The sequence below is a fragment of the Mauremys mutica genome, chromosome 2 (genome assembly GCF_020497125.1).
Source record: "Mauremys mutica isolate MM-2020 ecotype Southern chromosome 2, ASM2049712v1, whole genome shotgun sequence".
Classification (NCBI taxonomy): Eukaryota; Metazoa; Chordata; order Testudines; family Geoemydidae; genus Mauremys; species Mauremys mutica.
The window spans coordinates 219,666,074-219,681,848 of record NC_059073.1 but is presented as its reverse complement, the minus strand read 5'-3'; the positions used below and the strand labels follow the sequence as shown (position 1 = coordinate 219,681,848).

Sequence of the window (15,775 nt, the reverse complement as noted above, 5' to 3'; positions counted from 1 at the left end):
GTCCGCCACCTCTCTGCCTCGCGCGCCGCCGCCCGCCACTCGTGCGCAGCCGCTCTGCCTCCCTCGCGTCCCACCCCGCCCCCTGCCGGCTCCTCCTTCCCCCTCCGCCCGCCCCCTCTCCCCCGGCAGCCTGGGGCTCCTCCTTGCCCCCCAGCTCGCGCGCGCTGTCCCGGTCGCGCTCTCTGCCTCGCGCCGCACTGGGATGGTGACGGCTGCGTCTCGAGGCAGATCCCGGCTCCGCGAGGCGGCGGCCGAGGGGGGAAGCCAGTGAGGCAGCCACAGCCCCCGCCGTAGCGCTCAGGGAGCGGGCGGACCCTCCCTCCTTCCCCGCCCCTCCCGGCCGCGCGCTAGGCGGAGAGACTGCGAGGAGCCCGGGGTACAACATGGCGGAGCACTCGGCCCCCGACCACAGGCACAAACCCGCCAACTCCGCCGGCTCCTTGGCGCTGGGGAATAGCCGGCCCGGGACGGGCGGCGGCTCCTCCGCGGCGGCTGCCGGCGGCCCCCCGGCGGGCGGAGGCGGCCTGTCGGGGGGCCTGTCGCAGCCGGCGGGCTGGCAGTCGCTGCTCTCCTTCACCATCCTCTTCCTGGCCTGGCTGGCCGGCTTCAGCTCCCGGCTCTTCGCCGTCATCCGCTTCGAGAGCATCATCCACGAGTTCGACCCCTGGTGAGCCGCCGCCGCCGCCCTGGGGAGGAGGGGGACAGGGGTGGGGGCTGGGCGATGAACGTGTGGAGATGTAGCGTGGTACAAATCCCAACCCCCCCCCCCGGTGTCCCGAGCTCCGCAGGCGGGGCGCTGCCCCCCGGTGAACGGCCCAACCCGGCCGGGCACCGGCCCGCGGGGCCGCGCGCCCACTTCGCCAAGTTGAGCTGCGCCCGTTCCTCCCGCTGCCGGGGGGCGGGAGCCGCGAGAGGACGTGGTGCGGCTGGGCTAGGAGCGAAGGGGCATCAGGTGTTGGGACACGCGAGGCGAAGGGGGCCGTGGGCCGAGCGAGGAGGCGCCGGCAGGCGTCGGGCTGGGAGGCAGCGTGAGCGGGACCCGAAGGTAGGGCACAAAAGCGGCAATGCGCAGCCAACGTGTGTGGGCTTTGCGGAGCATAGTTAATCGGTGTGATCGGAAGAAAGGTGTTAAAATGAAGCAGCCTCATTGCTTTGCCTCTCTCCTTTCTGTGTTGCCCCCTTGGACTTGAATTGTGCATGCTGCTGCTAGGAGTGCTGGTACAAAATACAGTTTTTGTGGCAAGGGAGGGATCGGGAAAGTTGTGGCAACAGCAGGCAGGTGGGCTGCAGAGTTACGTTGGAGAAATTGAAATCAGTATGTGCTTTTTAAATGAAGATGAACCAAAAAGGAACTAGAATGTCATATGAAGTCCTTTTGTCACATTGTTGTCTCCAGATGTGTAGTAGCACTTCATAGTATTCTTTCATTGGATTCCTTTTTGACCAGGGCCAGTGAGGGAGGAGGGTAAGGAATGCCCCTCAGGAAGTAAATCTTCATAAAAGTGACTGGTGGGATTACAATAAAATGGGCAACGCTGATTTACTGCCAGATATTTCAAAGTGCCCAGTTTTTTTTTCATCCTAAGGTTTCTTACTGTTTCTCAAATATCATTATTTTCTAATGATTGTTTTCATTTGTATGTAAACTGGGTTCTTGTGTGTTGGAGGGAATGGAACTATGTTATGCAAAAGATCAAGAAATGCTGCACTAATTTCGGTTCTAGTCCTTGCAGCAAGGTTTGTGGTTAAGAGGAATACGGCAGGAGCGTGGGGAAATTTTTTTGAGAGTATGGCATTGAAATATTTTATCTTGTGTTAGTTGAGACCATTCTAGGAAGCTGCCCCGTATTTAGATCCTTAAGTAAGATACTTTTGCATTACAGGTCTGTCTCATCTTATGCGGGGGTTCCGTTCCGCGGTTAGCGCGTAAAGCGAAAACCGCGTATAGTCAAAATTACATTGAGTTGAATGGCGGCCGGAATCGCCAGCACTACAGAAACAGTATTTAAATTGTTATTTTTCTCTTTTTTTGTTTTTGTTTTTGCCAACCTTGTAAAGCTGAAATCGCGCATGTTAAATGCGCGTAAGATGCGACAGACCTGTATTCATTTGATTTTCTTAAACAAGCCAGCATTTTAGGTCTGAGGTTTCTTATGGTTGATCATTTTGAGGGAAGGGCATGCTCTATGTTTTGAAATACTGCGTATACATTTTATTGTTGATTTTATAAAATCTAGAAAAAAATGTAATGTTTTACTAAAATATATATTGTACATTTCAATTTGCACACTTGAATATTCAGTTTGGGTGCAACTTTCATTTCTTATTTAGTTTGAAAATTTATGGTATTTGAAGGCAGAGGTAGTGTCCAGAGAAGTAAAGAGCATGATGAACTCATACAGAAGGCTTTGTTCTTAAGCATTGTTGTTAAATCATTTTAATGCAAATTCAGTACTGAAAAAGCAAAAGTAAAGGATACTTAGTTCAAGCATTGGACCGTTATAAGAGTGTTTTATTGTGTAAATGTAAATAAGTGAAATTGAAATGCAAATGTAAATTAATGTAAATTAGAGATTAAGGGATTTACTACACTTGGTGCATACTTTAGGAATTGTCACCTATATGGGTTTTTTTATGCTTTTCTGTTCTAAATGTAAGTAAAGGGATTTACACTTTGGAATAGTTTCGAACTGCAATAGTTTTCGCAGTCAGGAAGTTTTTCCTGGTATAGGGCCTAAATTTTATCCTAATTTCTTCCTGTTATTCTTATTTATCAAGGTTCATTCTCCTCAGATGAATGGGAATTGTGCTGTGGTGAGTTAGGTGATGTAATATCTTTAAAAAAAAAAAGGATAAAACAAAAATTAAATTTCTAGTTCTTATGGCAGCAAAGGTAACATTCTACTTGTAAACAGTATGTTAGATGCAGTCATCTTCCTGACTACAAACAGACAGCTTCGGTCTGTCTGCTGCTGCATGTAGCTTTGCCAAGTATCTGTAGAACAAAGTTAACAAAACCCAGTGGTTATTCTGCAAGTCTTGGGGCAGCAGTGAAAATGTCAAGAATCCTATCAGTGTTATGATGCTACATGCCAGAAGTGTAGCAGTAGGCAGTAGAGCTATTTAGTGAGGAAGAAAACCTAAGCTGTGCAAGATCTGGAAGAAAAATGGAGTAGAGGAGACCCATCTACATTGCAGCTGTCTTAGTGCAAGGAGACAGGAGGAGGAGACAGAGCTGCTTCTCCATTCGAGCAGTTAGATAGGAGTAGAATTGCAAATTTATAAGACTCCTACTAGTCAAAGTCCGGTTAGAAAGAATCCATAAGCAGAGTCCAGGAACCACGCCCAGGTAAAAATCTCAGTACCTGCCTCCTTCCTAGGGTATGTCTACACTGGCAGAGTTCATTCGCTGTCAGTTACATTGCCGCTCAGAGAGCGCTGAAGGGAAACCGCTGTTGTGTGTTCACACTGTCAGCTGCCTGCACAACAGCATGTTCACACTTGTGGCACTTGCATTGGTATTGGGAGTGGTGCACTCTGGGCAGCTATCCCACAGAGCATCTCTTCCTCTTCTGCTGCTAAGAGTTGTGAGAAGGAGGAGGGGCGGGTCGCAGGGCATCCTGGGGTTCTGTCCCAATGCCCCGTGATGCATTGCTTCGCATCCCAGCAATCCCTGTGCTTCCGTCTACATTTGGTGCCATCTTTCAACGGTTTGTGTACTGCGTGCTCTGCCTCTTCGATGTGCAGAAATGGATCCTGCACTGTCGACCAATATGCTGCTCACTAACATGTCGCAAGTGGCAGTGTACTTTTTCCTTAAACTACAAAGGCAAGAGGAGTGTGACATTGATCTCATCATGCATAGTAGCGATGACACAAGATTGCTTGTGGCATTCACGGAGGTGCTGACCATAGTGGAACGCAGCTTTTGGGCTTGGGAAACAAGCACTCTGTGGTGGGATCACTTCGTGATGCACATCTGGGATGACAAGCAGTGGCTGCAGAACTTTCAGATGAGGAAAGCCACATTAATGGGACTTGCATCCGACGAAGTGGGTATTCACCCACGAAAGCTCATGCTGCAAAACGTCTGTTAGTCTATAAGGTGCCACAGGATTCTTTGCTGCTATTAATGGGACTGTGTGATGAGCTCATCCCAGCCCTGTGGCTCAAGGACATGAGAATGAGAGCTAACTTGTTGGTGGAGAAGCATGTGGCGATTGCACTGTGGAAGCTGGCTACTCCAGAGTGCTACCGATTGGTCGCTAACCAGTTCGGAGTCGGAAAGTCAACTGTTGGGTTGATGGAAGTGTGCAGGGCCATTAATCGCATCCTGCTCTGAAAGACCGTGACTCTGGGCAATGTGTGTGACGTGGATGGCTTGTATAAATGGGCTTCCCTAACTGCAGACGGGTGATAGATGGCATGCATATTCCAATTCTGGCACAAGACCACCTAGCGACCGAGTACATTAATCGGAAGAGGTATTTCTTATGGTTCTCCAGGCACTTGTGAATTACTGTGGGTGTTTCATGGACATTAATGCAGGCTGTTCTGGAAAGGTGCATGACACATGCATCTTTCGGAACACTGGCCTGTTCAGGAAGCTGCAAGCAGGGACTTTCTTCCTAGACCAGAAGATCACCATAGGGGAAGTCAAAATGCCCATTGTGATCCTGGGAGATTCTGTCTACTCCTTAACACCGCGGCTTATGAAGCCGTACACGGGGCACCTTGATAGCAGCAAAGAGCGGTTCAACAACAGGCTGAGCAAGTGCAGAATGACTGTTGAGTGTGATTTTAGCCGTTTAAGGACCGCTGGCGCTGCTTATATGGGAGGCTGGACCTGGCTGATGACCATATTCCTATGCTTATAGCTGTGTGCTGTATGCTCCATAATACTTGTGAAGGGAAGGGTGAAAGCTTCACTCAGGGCTGGACCTCTGAGGCTCAGTGCCTGGAGGCTGAATTTGAACAGCCAGAGACCGGGCTAGTAGAGGGGTGCAGCATGGGGCCATGAAGTAAATACTAATGGGAATTGTGTGATTATGAGAGACTTTAACTTCCCAGATATAGACTGATACAGTTCCAAATGGGGAATTATTAGCTAAATTGGAAAAGATGGGAATCAATATGAAAATTGAAAGGTGGATAAGGAACTGGTTAAAGGGGAGAGTACAACGGGTCATACTGAAAGGCGAACTGTCAGGCTGGAGGGAGGTTACTAGTGTAGTTCCTCGGGGATCGGTTTTGGGACCAATCTTATTTAATCTTTTTATTACTGACCTTGGTGCAAAAAGAGTGCGCTAATAAAGTTTGCAGATGACACAAAGCTGGGAGGTATTGCCAAGACAGAGAAGGACTGGGGATATCATACAGGAAGATCTGGATCACCTTGGAAACTGGAGTAATAGTAATAGGGTGAAATTTAATAGTGAAAAGTGCAAGGACATGTATTTAGGGATTAATAACAAGAATTTTTGTTATAAGCTGGGGACGCATCAGTTGGAAGTAACAGAGAAGGAGAAGGACCTTGGAGTATTGGTTGATCACAGGATGACTGAGCTACCAATGTGATATGGCCGTGAAAAAAGCTAATGAGATTTTGGGATGCATCAGACGAGGTATTTCCAGTAGAGATAAGGAGGTGTTAGTACCATTATACAAGGCACTGGTGAGACCAGGGCTTTGGAGCGGAGCCTGGAGTGCGGAGCAGTGGAGCTGCAGGTTTTTGCCTGGAGCGGAGCTTGTGCACAGCTCCAAAGCCCTGGGTGAGACCTCATCGGGAATACTGTGTGCAGTTCTGGTCTCCCATGTTTAAGAAGGATGAATTCAAACTGGAACAGGTACAGAGAAAAGGCTACTAGGATGATCCAAGGAATGGAAAACCTGTCTTATGAAAGGAGACTCAAAGAGCTTGTCTTGTTTAGCCTAACCAAAAGAAGGCTGAGGGGAGATATGGTTGCCTTCTATAAATATATCAGCGGGATAAATACCAGGGAGGGATTTAAGCTCAGTACCAATGTGGACACAAGAACAAATGGATATAAACTGGCCATCAGGAAGTTTAGACTTGAAATTAGATGAAGGTTTCTAACCATCAGAGGACTAAAGTTCTGGAACAGCCTTCAAAGGGGAGCAGTGGGGGAAAAAGGCATATCTGGCTTCAAGACTAAGCTTGATAAGTTAATGGAGGGGATGGTATGATAGGATAGCCTAATTTTGGCGATTATTGACCTTTGACTATTAGTGGTAAATATGCCCAATGACCTGTGATGGGATATTAGATGGGGTGGGATCTGAGTTACTACAGAGAATTCTTTCCTTGGTGTCTGACTGGTGAGTCTTGCCCACATGCTCAGGGTTTAGCTGATCACCATATTTGGGGTCGGGAAGGAATTTTCCTCCAGGGCAGATTGGCAGAGGCCCTGGAGGTTTCTTCCTCTGCAGCATGGGGCAAGGGTTACTTGCTAGAGGATTCTCTGCACCTTGAAGTCTTTAAACCATGATTTGAGGACTTCAATAGCTCAGGCATAGGTTAGGGGTTTGATACAGGAGTGGGTAAGATTCTGCGGCCTGCGTTGTGCAGGAGATCAGAATAAGGTCAAAAGGGACCATTATAATCATCTAAAGTCTATGATTCTATTTAAGTAATCATTTCAGCAGGAACTCAGCCAGCCACACACCCACAGAAACGTTTTTACACGTCTTCATTTTTGTGGGAAGCATACACTCAGCCCTCTTAAAAAAACTGTCAAACAGATGCTTTTGGAGTATGCCAAGATGGTCACCAAAGCTGAACTATTTCAGACCAAGGGGAGTAAATCCTAGTCTTGGAGCCCTCTCTGAAAATGCTCTGCCAGCTGCCTCCTCCTTTTTAAAATGAAGGAGATTCATCTTAGGCACCCCTGTTGACTCGAGCTGTCTCAGTAAGGCATAGAATAAGAGGCAATCTTTCAGGTAGCTAGTCCCAAGCTATTTCATGCTTTATAGGCAATAACAAACACCTTAAACTCCACCCAGAGACCAATAAGTAAGTAGTGCAGATTCTGGACCACTGATGTTATATGCTCCCAGTGAGATGCCTTGCTTAGTTTTGCTACATTTACTTAACCTTTTACTATGGATTGAAGCTACTTACTGGATTGTTGCTTGCAGGGCTACACATCTTTTCGTTTTAAAAGATTGTTATCTTCATTACTGTACCAGTCAAGCAGATGTGAAATGGATTAAGGCCTGGTCTACCCCTAAAACTTAGATTGACCTAGCTATGTCACTCAGGTGTGAAAAATGCTCACCCTATGAGAGATGTAGTTAAGCAGACCAAAGTGCCAGTATCGACACCAGTGGATTGAGAGAAGAATTTTTCCATTGATATAACTACTGTATCACCTCTTGAAGAGTGGATTTATTACAGTGGTGAAAAATACCCTTCTGTTGCTGTAGCAAGTATCTGCTTTACAGGAAGGTAGCTTTAGTGCTTGTAGTGTAGACATCCCCAAGGGTCAGTTTCTCTCTGCTACTGTTTATAAAAACTCAGCAGCAGAAGCAAATGTGGGAACTGTTCATGGGAGGAGGACAACCCAAAAAAGAGTACTGGAGCCAACTGTCTTGCAAGAACCAGGAGGTTGAGGGAGTAGTAGAGATCTTTTTCTCCATTGTCGTGTTCATGAGACACTGGTATAGTAAGGAAAAACACAAGGAATGTATGGGGGCTTTAGTTTGAGATACCTAATGGAACACTTGAGCAGGGTCCAATGACACCATCCGAGTAAGATTCCAAACACCCTTCCCATTTCCAGAAGCTGTGTTGGCTTTTCACCTCTGCATCTTCTGTGACAATGTCTCTTGCATGGAATGAGAGTGGGAAAAAATGAGAGATAAAATATAGGGCTGGTGGTAGAGAGCACAATGTAGGGAAAGAATTAAAAGATTTAAGGGAGGAGACAGAGAGGAAACTGATGCTGGAGACGACTCCTGAAAAAGATGGCCCATTATCTATTATGGAATAAACCCAGGCAAGGAAAGAGAGCATCTCCAAATGCAGTAAGTAGGTCTGGTCAAATGGAATTCAGCAAATTTAATTGTTAAATATTAGAAAAACTATTAGACAAATGCTCTGCAGCTGGTCAAACGCTACTAAGTTGATGCTAATCCATTAACAACTGTGTGAATCGTTGAATAAAATACCTGATTTATTTTCATAGTAGTACATTCCATTTGTAATATAGAAAGTTGATTGACAGTGTGTTTTAGGATGAGCACTAGTGACGCCTCTAGTGAGATTGCCTAACGCTTCCCATTGTAACCCTCTCTTCAATTGCTTGTGACTTTGGCAAACTATAACCAGATTGTCTGAAATCTTCTGTGGTTAGTGTCTAACTCAGGAAGAATTCATTTTGGAAATGTAAGCAAAAATGTTTCTAAGAACAAGGCTAGTGAGAAAAATAAGTGGTTTGGTCAATCTTGGTACTTTTCTGGTAAAAAAATTTTTTGTCGTCGTTTGGTTTTATTTTTAATATAGATAGATACTCTAGTGTCTACTGGGTTTGGAATAGGAGCTTGAAATTGGGGAGGATGGATAATTTTGGGCTTAGAGAGATTTTTTGCTGTCCCATGAAAATATGTCCAGATCTGGTCAAATTACAATCTTGTAAAAATTACAATTTTACATATAGAACTGCTGAAGGCTTGTTGCAGAATTTTCTTAAATTCCAGCCACACTGAACATGCTTCCAAGCATCACTGAAGACTTGTTTACTCTACCCACCGGATTAGCAGGCAGCGATTGATCCAGCGGGGGTCTAGTATAGGTGCGATAAATCAACCACTGAGTGCTCTCCCGTCGACTCTGGTACTCCACCAGAATGAGGAGTGCAAGCGGAGTCAACGGGAAAGCATCAGGTGTCGACTTACCGCAGTGAAGACACCACAGTAGGTAGATCTAAGTATGTTGACTTCAGCTACGCTATTCACGTAGCTGAAGTTGCGTATCTTAGATTGGCCCCGTGCGTTAGTGTAGACAAGCCCTGAGCTTCCTGCACCTTTCTGAAGCATCCACACAGAACTGAACTTCACTACACAGATGCTGTCATAGGTCTCACCCCCACTTGGAGCTGTTGGGTTCACAAGATGGGGACCTGCATGGATCCTTCTAAACTTAAATCCTAGTTTAGATCTGGTAAAAGCTGCCACCACCCAATAATGTACGTGTATTGGGACACAGTCCTTCCCCAAAATCCTTGGGGATCCCAAGAGCCCCAAATCCATGGAGTTCTTACACCTAGGAGAAATAAACCATTCCGCCCTGCTTCCTCTCTCCCCCCTCCCTTTTCCTAGGAGAGATACCGGGATCCAACTACAGAGGGATGCCTCCCTCCTCCCCTTTCCCTGAGAATTCACCCAAGGAAAGATCAACCAAGTCCTTAACAGAAAAGATATATTAAAGAATAAAAAGAAAGTAACTGTCTCTGTAATACCAAGATAGAACAATATCCAGGGTCTAAACTTATCAATCTCTGGAGAGAATCCCCCCTCCCTTCTTTTTCAGTCAAAGCAATAGCAGTACAGAATTAAAGAAATTCTATAGCAAACACACAATTGCAGATATAGAAAACAACTCAAAAGACTAATCCGCCTTTTTAATTAATACTCACTATTGGTTAGTAGGAACTACTCCAGGAGAACTTGGAGACATGACTGGCCTCTCTTAGATCCAAAGAGAGCACGAACAATCCAACAAAGAACACAGACAAAGGCTTCCCTCCACAGAGATTTGAAATTATCCTGTCCCTTGATTGGTCCTCTGGTCAGGTGTTTCTCAGGTTACTGAGCTTGTTAACCCTTTACAGGTAAAAGAGACTTTAACCCTGATCTGTTTATTTATGACAGATGCGGACAAAATAGATTTGCTTTTTTAGTTCATCTTCTGTTGCTTTTCCCTGTTAAAATATCCTTTGGCACAGGGAAAGGTGGGCTAGTCAGGGAGTCAGAGGACCATTAATTCTAGTCTCCCCTCTTCTTCTGGCTAATATTAAGAATTCTGTGCACTTCACAGCTCTTATTATTAAGCAAGGCTACATAACTATACCTGGGTACAGAGGAAAGTATCAGTCCTCCATTTTACAGAAAGGATAACTGAGTGTTTGCTCCAGGTCAGTCATAGCAGAAGTATGAGTAGAATCCAGGGCTTTAATATAGGAGACCCAAATCTCTATCCACTATATTGCTTCTCAGTCAATCTGCCAAATCTACATGTTTGGTTATGCTAGCTGAAAACCGGGGTTGCTTCTTCATGTGATATACCGTATATACTTGTTCATACGCTGAATTTTTTTTAGTAAAAAAGGGAAGCACCAGAGATGGAGGTCGGCTTATGGACGGGTATAGAGAGGGAGAGGTGGAACACAGCCCCTCCCCCAAACAGAGGGAGCAAGGAGAGGCAGCACAGCCGGCAGAGACAGAAGGGAAGAGGCGGGGCCAGAGTCTCTCCACTTTTGGCCACGCTGCTCTCCCCCAGCCTCTCCAAAGCAGCTGCAGCTCCGGGGCTGGCAGGCTGCAGCCATGCCACTCGGCCCCACCCCCCAGAGCAGGCTATGGCCGTGTCGTCTGGGCTCCAGAGCATGCTGCGGCCATGCTGCCCGGCCCAACCCACTGGAACATGCGGCCGCACTGCCCGGTCTGGCCCGCCGGAGCAGACTGCAGCCGCACTGCCCAGCCTGCCAGAGCAGCTCCAGCCAGGTCAGAGACATCCTCCCCTGGCCCTCCCCAGATAAGGTGGGAAGGGATGGGATGGGGAGAGTGTGGGGGTCCCGGGCTAGGGGTGAGGTCATGTGGGGGCTGGTCACAGGGGTTACTTCCCTGATTCCCAGCTTATAATAAAATAATAATAATAATTGGAGATATACCAATCTCCTAGAGCTGGAAGGGACCTTGAAAGGTCATGAAGTCCAGCCCCCTGCCTTCACTAGCAGGATCAATTTTTGCCCCAGATCCCTAAGTGGCCCCCTCAAGGATTGAACTCACAACCCTGGGTTTAACAGGCCAGTGCTCAAACCACTGAGCTATCCCTCCCTGCTAATTTCTCACCCTCCTCCCCCCGCCCCCAAATTCCCCACCAGTTGCTCTCCTGGCCCGTCAGGGTAAGCAGTTGGCGCGCCGGGACACTTTGTTTACTTAGGTTTACCTCTGTGCCTGCGGACGCTCGAGGTAAACAAACCATCTCGGACCACCAGCCGCTTATCTGATGGCCTGGGGGCCAAAGTTTGCTGACCCCCGAATTTTAGGGTCGGCTTATGAACGGGTTATAAAAATTTTCCATTTTTACTTATCCATCTTGGGGGGGTCGGCTTATAAACAAACCGGCTTATGATCAAGTCTGTAAGATATGTTCCCCTGTGTGGTATGTCCATGTAAGATAAAGCTTTCTATTGTTGTCAGCTAATGGAATTATTCCTTTAGCTCAAGTGATAGAGTTTTATGTTGCACTGTTGAAGCTCCTGGATTCATACACAGCTGACAGCCCAGGCAGGGATTGTTGTACATGCTAACGTGTCTTTTATTTATTTATTTATTTATTTTCACTTTTATTTAAAAAAAAAAAAAGAAAAAAAGAAATTATGCCACCCCATGCCTCCTTTCTCTTAGGGCTATTCTCTGCTTTGTTGGCTATATACCTTCCACCTTCTGTAATACATGAGGCAGGGGCTATGTGAACAGCAGCCTTATTTACTATATCCCTGTTTCATTCATTGGGCACCAGCTAAGCCAGTGGTTCTCAAACTTTTGTACTGGTGACCCCTTTCATGTAGCAAGCCTCTGAGTGTGACACCCCTCCCCTTATAATATAAAAACACTTTTTTATATATTTAACACCATTATAAATACTGGAGGCAAAGTGGGGTTTGGGGTGGAGGCTGACAGCTCGTGACCCCCCATGTAATAGCCTCATGACCCCCTGAGGGGTCCTGACCCCCAGTTTGAGAACACCTGATTTAAGCTGTATGATAAATGGGGAAGGGGTCTTGTGGAAAAAATATTATGATGATTATGTAATTATATTGTACAGGCAACCTTAATTCTGGGATTTCTTAATTTTGAGTGGTTGACTTGCAATCTTTACATACTTTTAATGCATGTACACAATAAACAGTAAATAAGTATTGCTTTACATTGCAAGAAGTATGTTTTTGTGTGGGCATGGGTTTATGAAGGCTTTTCAAATTCTGATCTTCCCTTCCCAGTGATTGGCAGACAGTGGAGACAACCAGATGCTGAGAAGCGTATTTCTTCAAGAATGCATATGACTGACTAGGGAAGCCCCACAATAGATGGAACATTTATATATCTTTACCAACAAGTTGGTAAAATAACATTTTGTGTTTCCTGACCTGAAGGGTGTTGAATTGAACTATTTAGGACAAATGGTCAATAATACCTCTCTTGATACAGTTACAGTTACCTTTACTCTTTCAGGTTTCGTTCTTTAGTCTTACTGTATGGCTTGAACTTTGTCAGTTCTGTTCTAAAATATAATATTACAATGTACAATTCAATGGATACTGGAATTTATTTTTAAATACTTTTGGAAAAAATATCTTAAAAGAATGTTTCATCTTGACAGTCTAGTTATATTTATAAAAGAAAGAAATTCTCTTATATTTAAGGAATTTTAAAGTACTTCATTCTTTTATCAACATTGGACTATCTTCATATTATAGCTATTTTTTTCCCCATTCAGAAAGTGAAATGGGTGAAAAGAAATTGTATCTGTAGTTTTGTTTGTTTTTTGTGGGGGGTTTTTTGGGGGGAGGGGCTGCTCAGGATTGGAAGCTAATGGGTGGCTATTTGGTCTGCTAAAGTGTGGAACAACAAGTGTCAAAACTAATGTAGTTCATGAACTGTTCAAAAAGTTTTATTAATCTTCTTAGGGTACTTTGACTACTGTAAGTTATGCAAGTGACTAGCACAATTTATCTGTGTCTAATGTTTGAAGTAATATTTTAAAAGATGCTACATATGTTTCATGATCCATTTTACCTTGTGATAATTTTCCACGTGGCAACTGAAAGAATAAAAACTAAGTTTGACAGTAAAGAAATTCCATTAAATGTCTGCAGTGTATTATCTTAATTTGTGATGACTTTTGGTCGTCTTATTTTGAGAACTTTTGTGATCATCTCACTTTTCTGCTCTAGCTAAACCTCTTCAGTGGCTGACAGTGTTCTTTTGGTTTTGAGTTGGTTGTCCAATTTGAAAGCAATAAAAATGAGTTTTCATTTTTATTTTTTTGTAAAGAAGGCTGAGCTCTATCTGTTGCTCAGAGGAATCTGTGACCTATAGGGTCAATTAATTTTGATGGAAAGCCATATACCAACAGCTTTAGCCCTGTTCCAACACCTTTGCTGTGTCTACATTAAGATGTCCTTTTTAGAACACTTCCATGATATGCCAGTGCCTCTGTGCTTCAGCACAGTATTGTTCTCCATGCTCACAGTGTCTCAGCTCAGTAGCACTTGCACCCTGTTCTTGGGATCAGAAGACTGTGTCAGCTTGCACTTGTCAGTGCACATCCCTCTGCTGTTTTTTTCAAGGATGTCTTTGATAGAGAAAGAGGGGCTGCACAGCAGCTTTAAACACATTAGTTTAGCAAAACTTTATATAGGGTGCTTGGCCGTATTGTCTTTGCCTTACATTTTACTGTGATGTGCCAGTGGTGCCTGTACACGTCACCCATGCACTGAAAAAAAATGTGGGCATAGCCTTCAAGCCTAACAAGGAAACTCCTAAATGTGACCATGCCCAGAGTGCTTTGAAGAGTAAATTTGTAATGCTGAAACCTGTAATGGGCCTTATTGTTAGGTTTTCCCACACCAGGGTTCCCCCACCCCTATTAAACCAAGTGGGTCTGCTTTCCCATTGGATGCCCCCCACCACCATTGGATCTGAGGACTCTGCCAGGTTTTGGCTGTTTGAAGTTGGTGGTACTGAACTCCAGCATATCACATGAGGTGAAAGCCTCTGTGCAAGAGACCAAGGCAGCAGGCACCAGGAGAAGGCACCTGACTTCAAGCAACTATGTACTGAGGCCTCCTGATGTCCCCATCTTATACTGCAGTGATCAAAGAAGAGAGAACAGTGATTTTTGGTTACCACTACGCCTTGGGGTCATCTGCAAGACTGTCACAAAATCTTCAGTACTGGCTTTCAGACAGCCCTCTTGCTGTGGATCACCCCACCTCCAAAAAAGGAGATGCTGCAGGAAATGCTCTTGAGTCTCTCCTGGCAAAGAGAGCTATTAAGCTTTTGTCACTGGCCAAAAAGATAATTGGTATCCAGAGTGAATGGTGGCTTAAGCAGAGCTGTTTCGTGGTCTTTATTTAACTAGAACTCCTCAGCTCATCTTTCTGAGGTGTTATATTTCTAGCTAACTTCCAAAACATGAGAACATTCAGAGGCTACCTTCAAGCAGAATTTACTTATCAATAACTGTAGTTTGTTCAGATGTTGTCTCAGCCTATTCATACTACCTAACCAATTTCCCCTCTTCTTCAGAGTTCCGCTCTATTGAAATCTGACCATCAAAGGAAAGTACAGGCAGTTGGTGGCCACAGGCCTATTATATAACATTGGCCTTGAATGACTAAGTTTTAAAAGGGCTCTCGTGTGGCATCTGACAAGTACTGCTCATTGATAATTTTCTGAAGTCTGCAGGTGCATCCCAAAAGTGTAAATATGAGGTGGTAATATTGAAGTTAATGATAAATACACTTTTTTTTTCCTCCTCCAAATTGTGCTGAGGTTCATTATTTACCAGTTCATATTTTAGTTGTTCCTTGAAAATTATTCCTTTAACACTTTATTTTATTTTATTTTTTTTTACAGGTGGACTGGTATGTGAATATTTATGTACTGCACACCATTAAGTGTTCAGTTACCATAGTTCAGAAACAGGAATCTGTGTTTAACTTGCTTTAATTACTTGTCACTTGTCTTTAGTTGAAAGGTTGCTAATGAAACATTTAAAAAAAATGGGTCTGCAATATAGCTCATGAGATGTATTCTTTAATAGATAAAACCTTGTGAATTGGCTCAGTTCAGCATTTCATCTAATGAAAGTTATTTTGTGAGGATAAAGAAATTGAATATTTTTTAAAAATTGGATGGTGTTTGTGATATGTAACTCCTACAAGCAGAAGGTTGGCAGAAATCTGATAAAGGATAGGTTTTTTGTAAGTACCAGCCAATAAAACTCGGTCTTGGTGTTCTTAAAGTTAAGTAGCATCCCTTCTGGATTGGGCCTTATCACCAGTAATAAGTATCTAGTCCAAATTCTGCCTTCATTGTCATCATCAGTTCAAGAGACTCAACTGTCACTGGGATCCATGGTACTACCTCTACTGCCTTCACCTGTACACCGAACAGCTCCACGGATGTGGCCATCAGGATACCAGTTAGGCTGGTATCATCTAGGGAAAAACCACAATTGATTTCCCTGGCTCTCCTTTCTTCGGAGTCTGAATCTTCTTCACTGGTACTGACTGATATGGCACTGCCTTGGTCTCAAGAAGAAGCTGCTTCTTCCTCAGACTCTGAAGTGGGATCCTATGTGTCCCAACCTAGCCAGTCCCATCAGGAAGGGATATGTTACCTTCCCCCGGTTTTTGCCTCAGTACCAGCACAAACTTTATAGGATGGATCCTTGGGCTTTGCATAGTTGAGGATCAGTGCCATACCAGTGACCCTTTTGGAATCCAGGGGGCTTCCTCTCCCAATC

At 44.8% G+C, this 15,775-nt stretch overlaps 1 protein-coding gene across 1 annotated transcript in view; it reads left to right on the top strand.

Moving 5' to 3' along the window:
* The first annotated feature begins 107 nt into the window (after positions 1–107).
* Positions 108–15,775, top strand: part of STT3B (STT3 oligosaccharyltransferase complex catalytic subunit B) — a 92,838-nt gene continuing 77,170 nt past the window's right edge. The window contains exon 1 of the mRNA XM_045005073.1: positions 108–667. Within this exon, the coding sequence (XP_044861008.1) occupies positions 384–667 (284 nt within the window). The 5' untranslated portion in view covers positions 108–383. The remainder of the gene's footprint in view (positions 668–15,775) is intronic.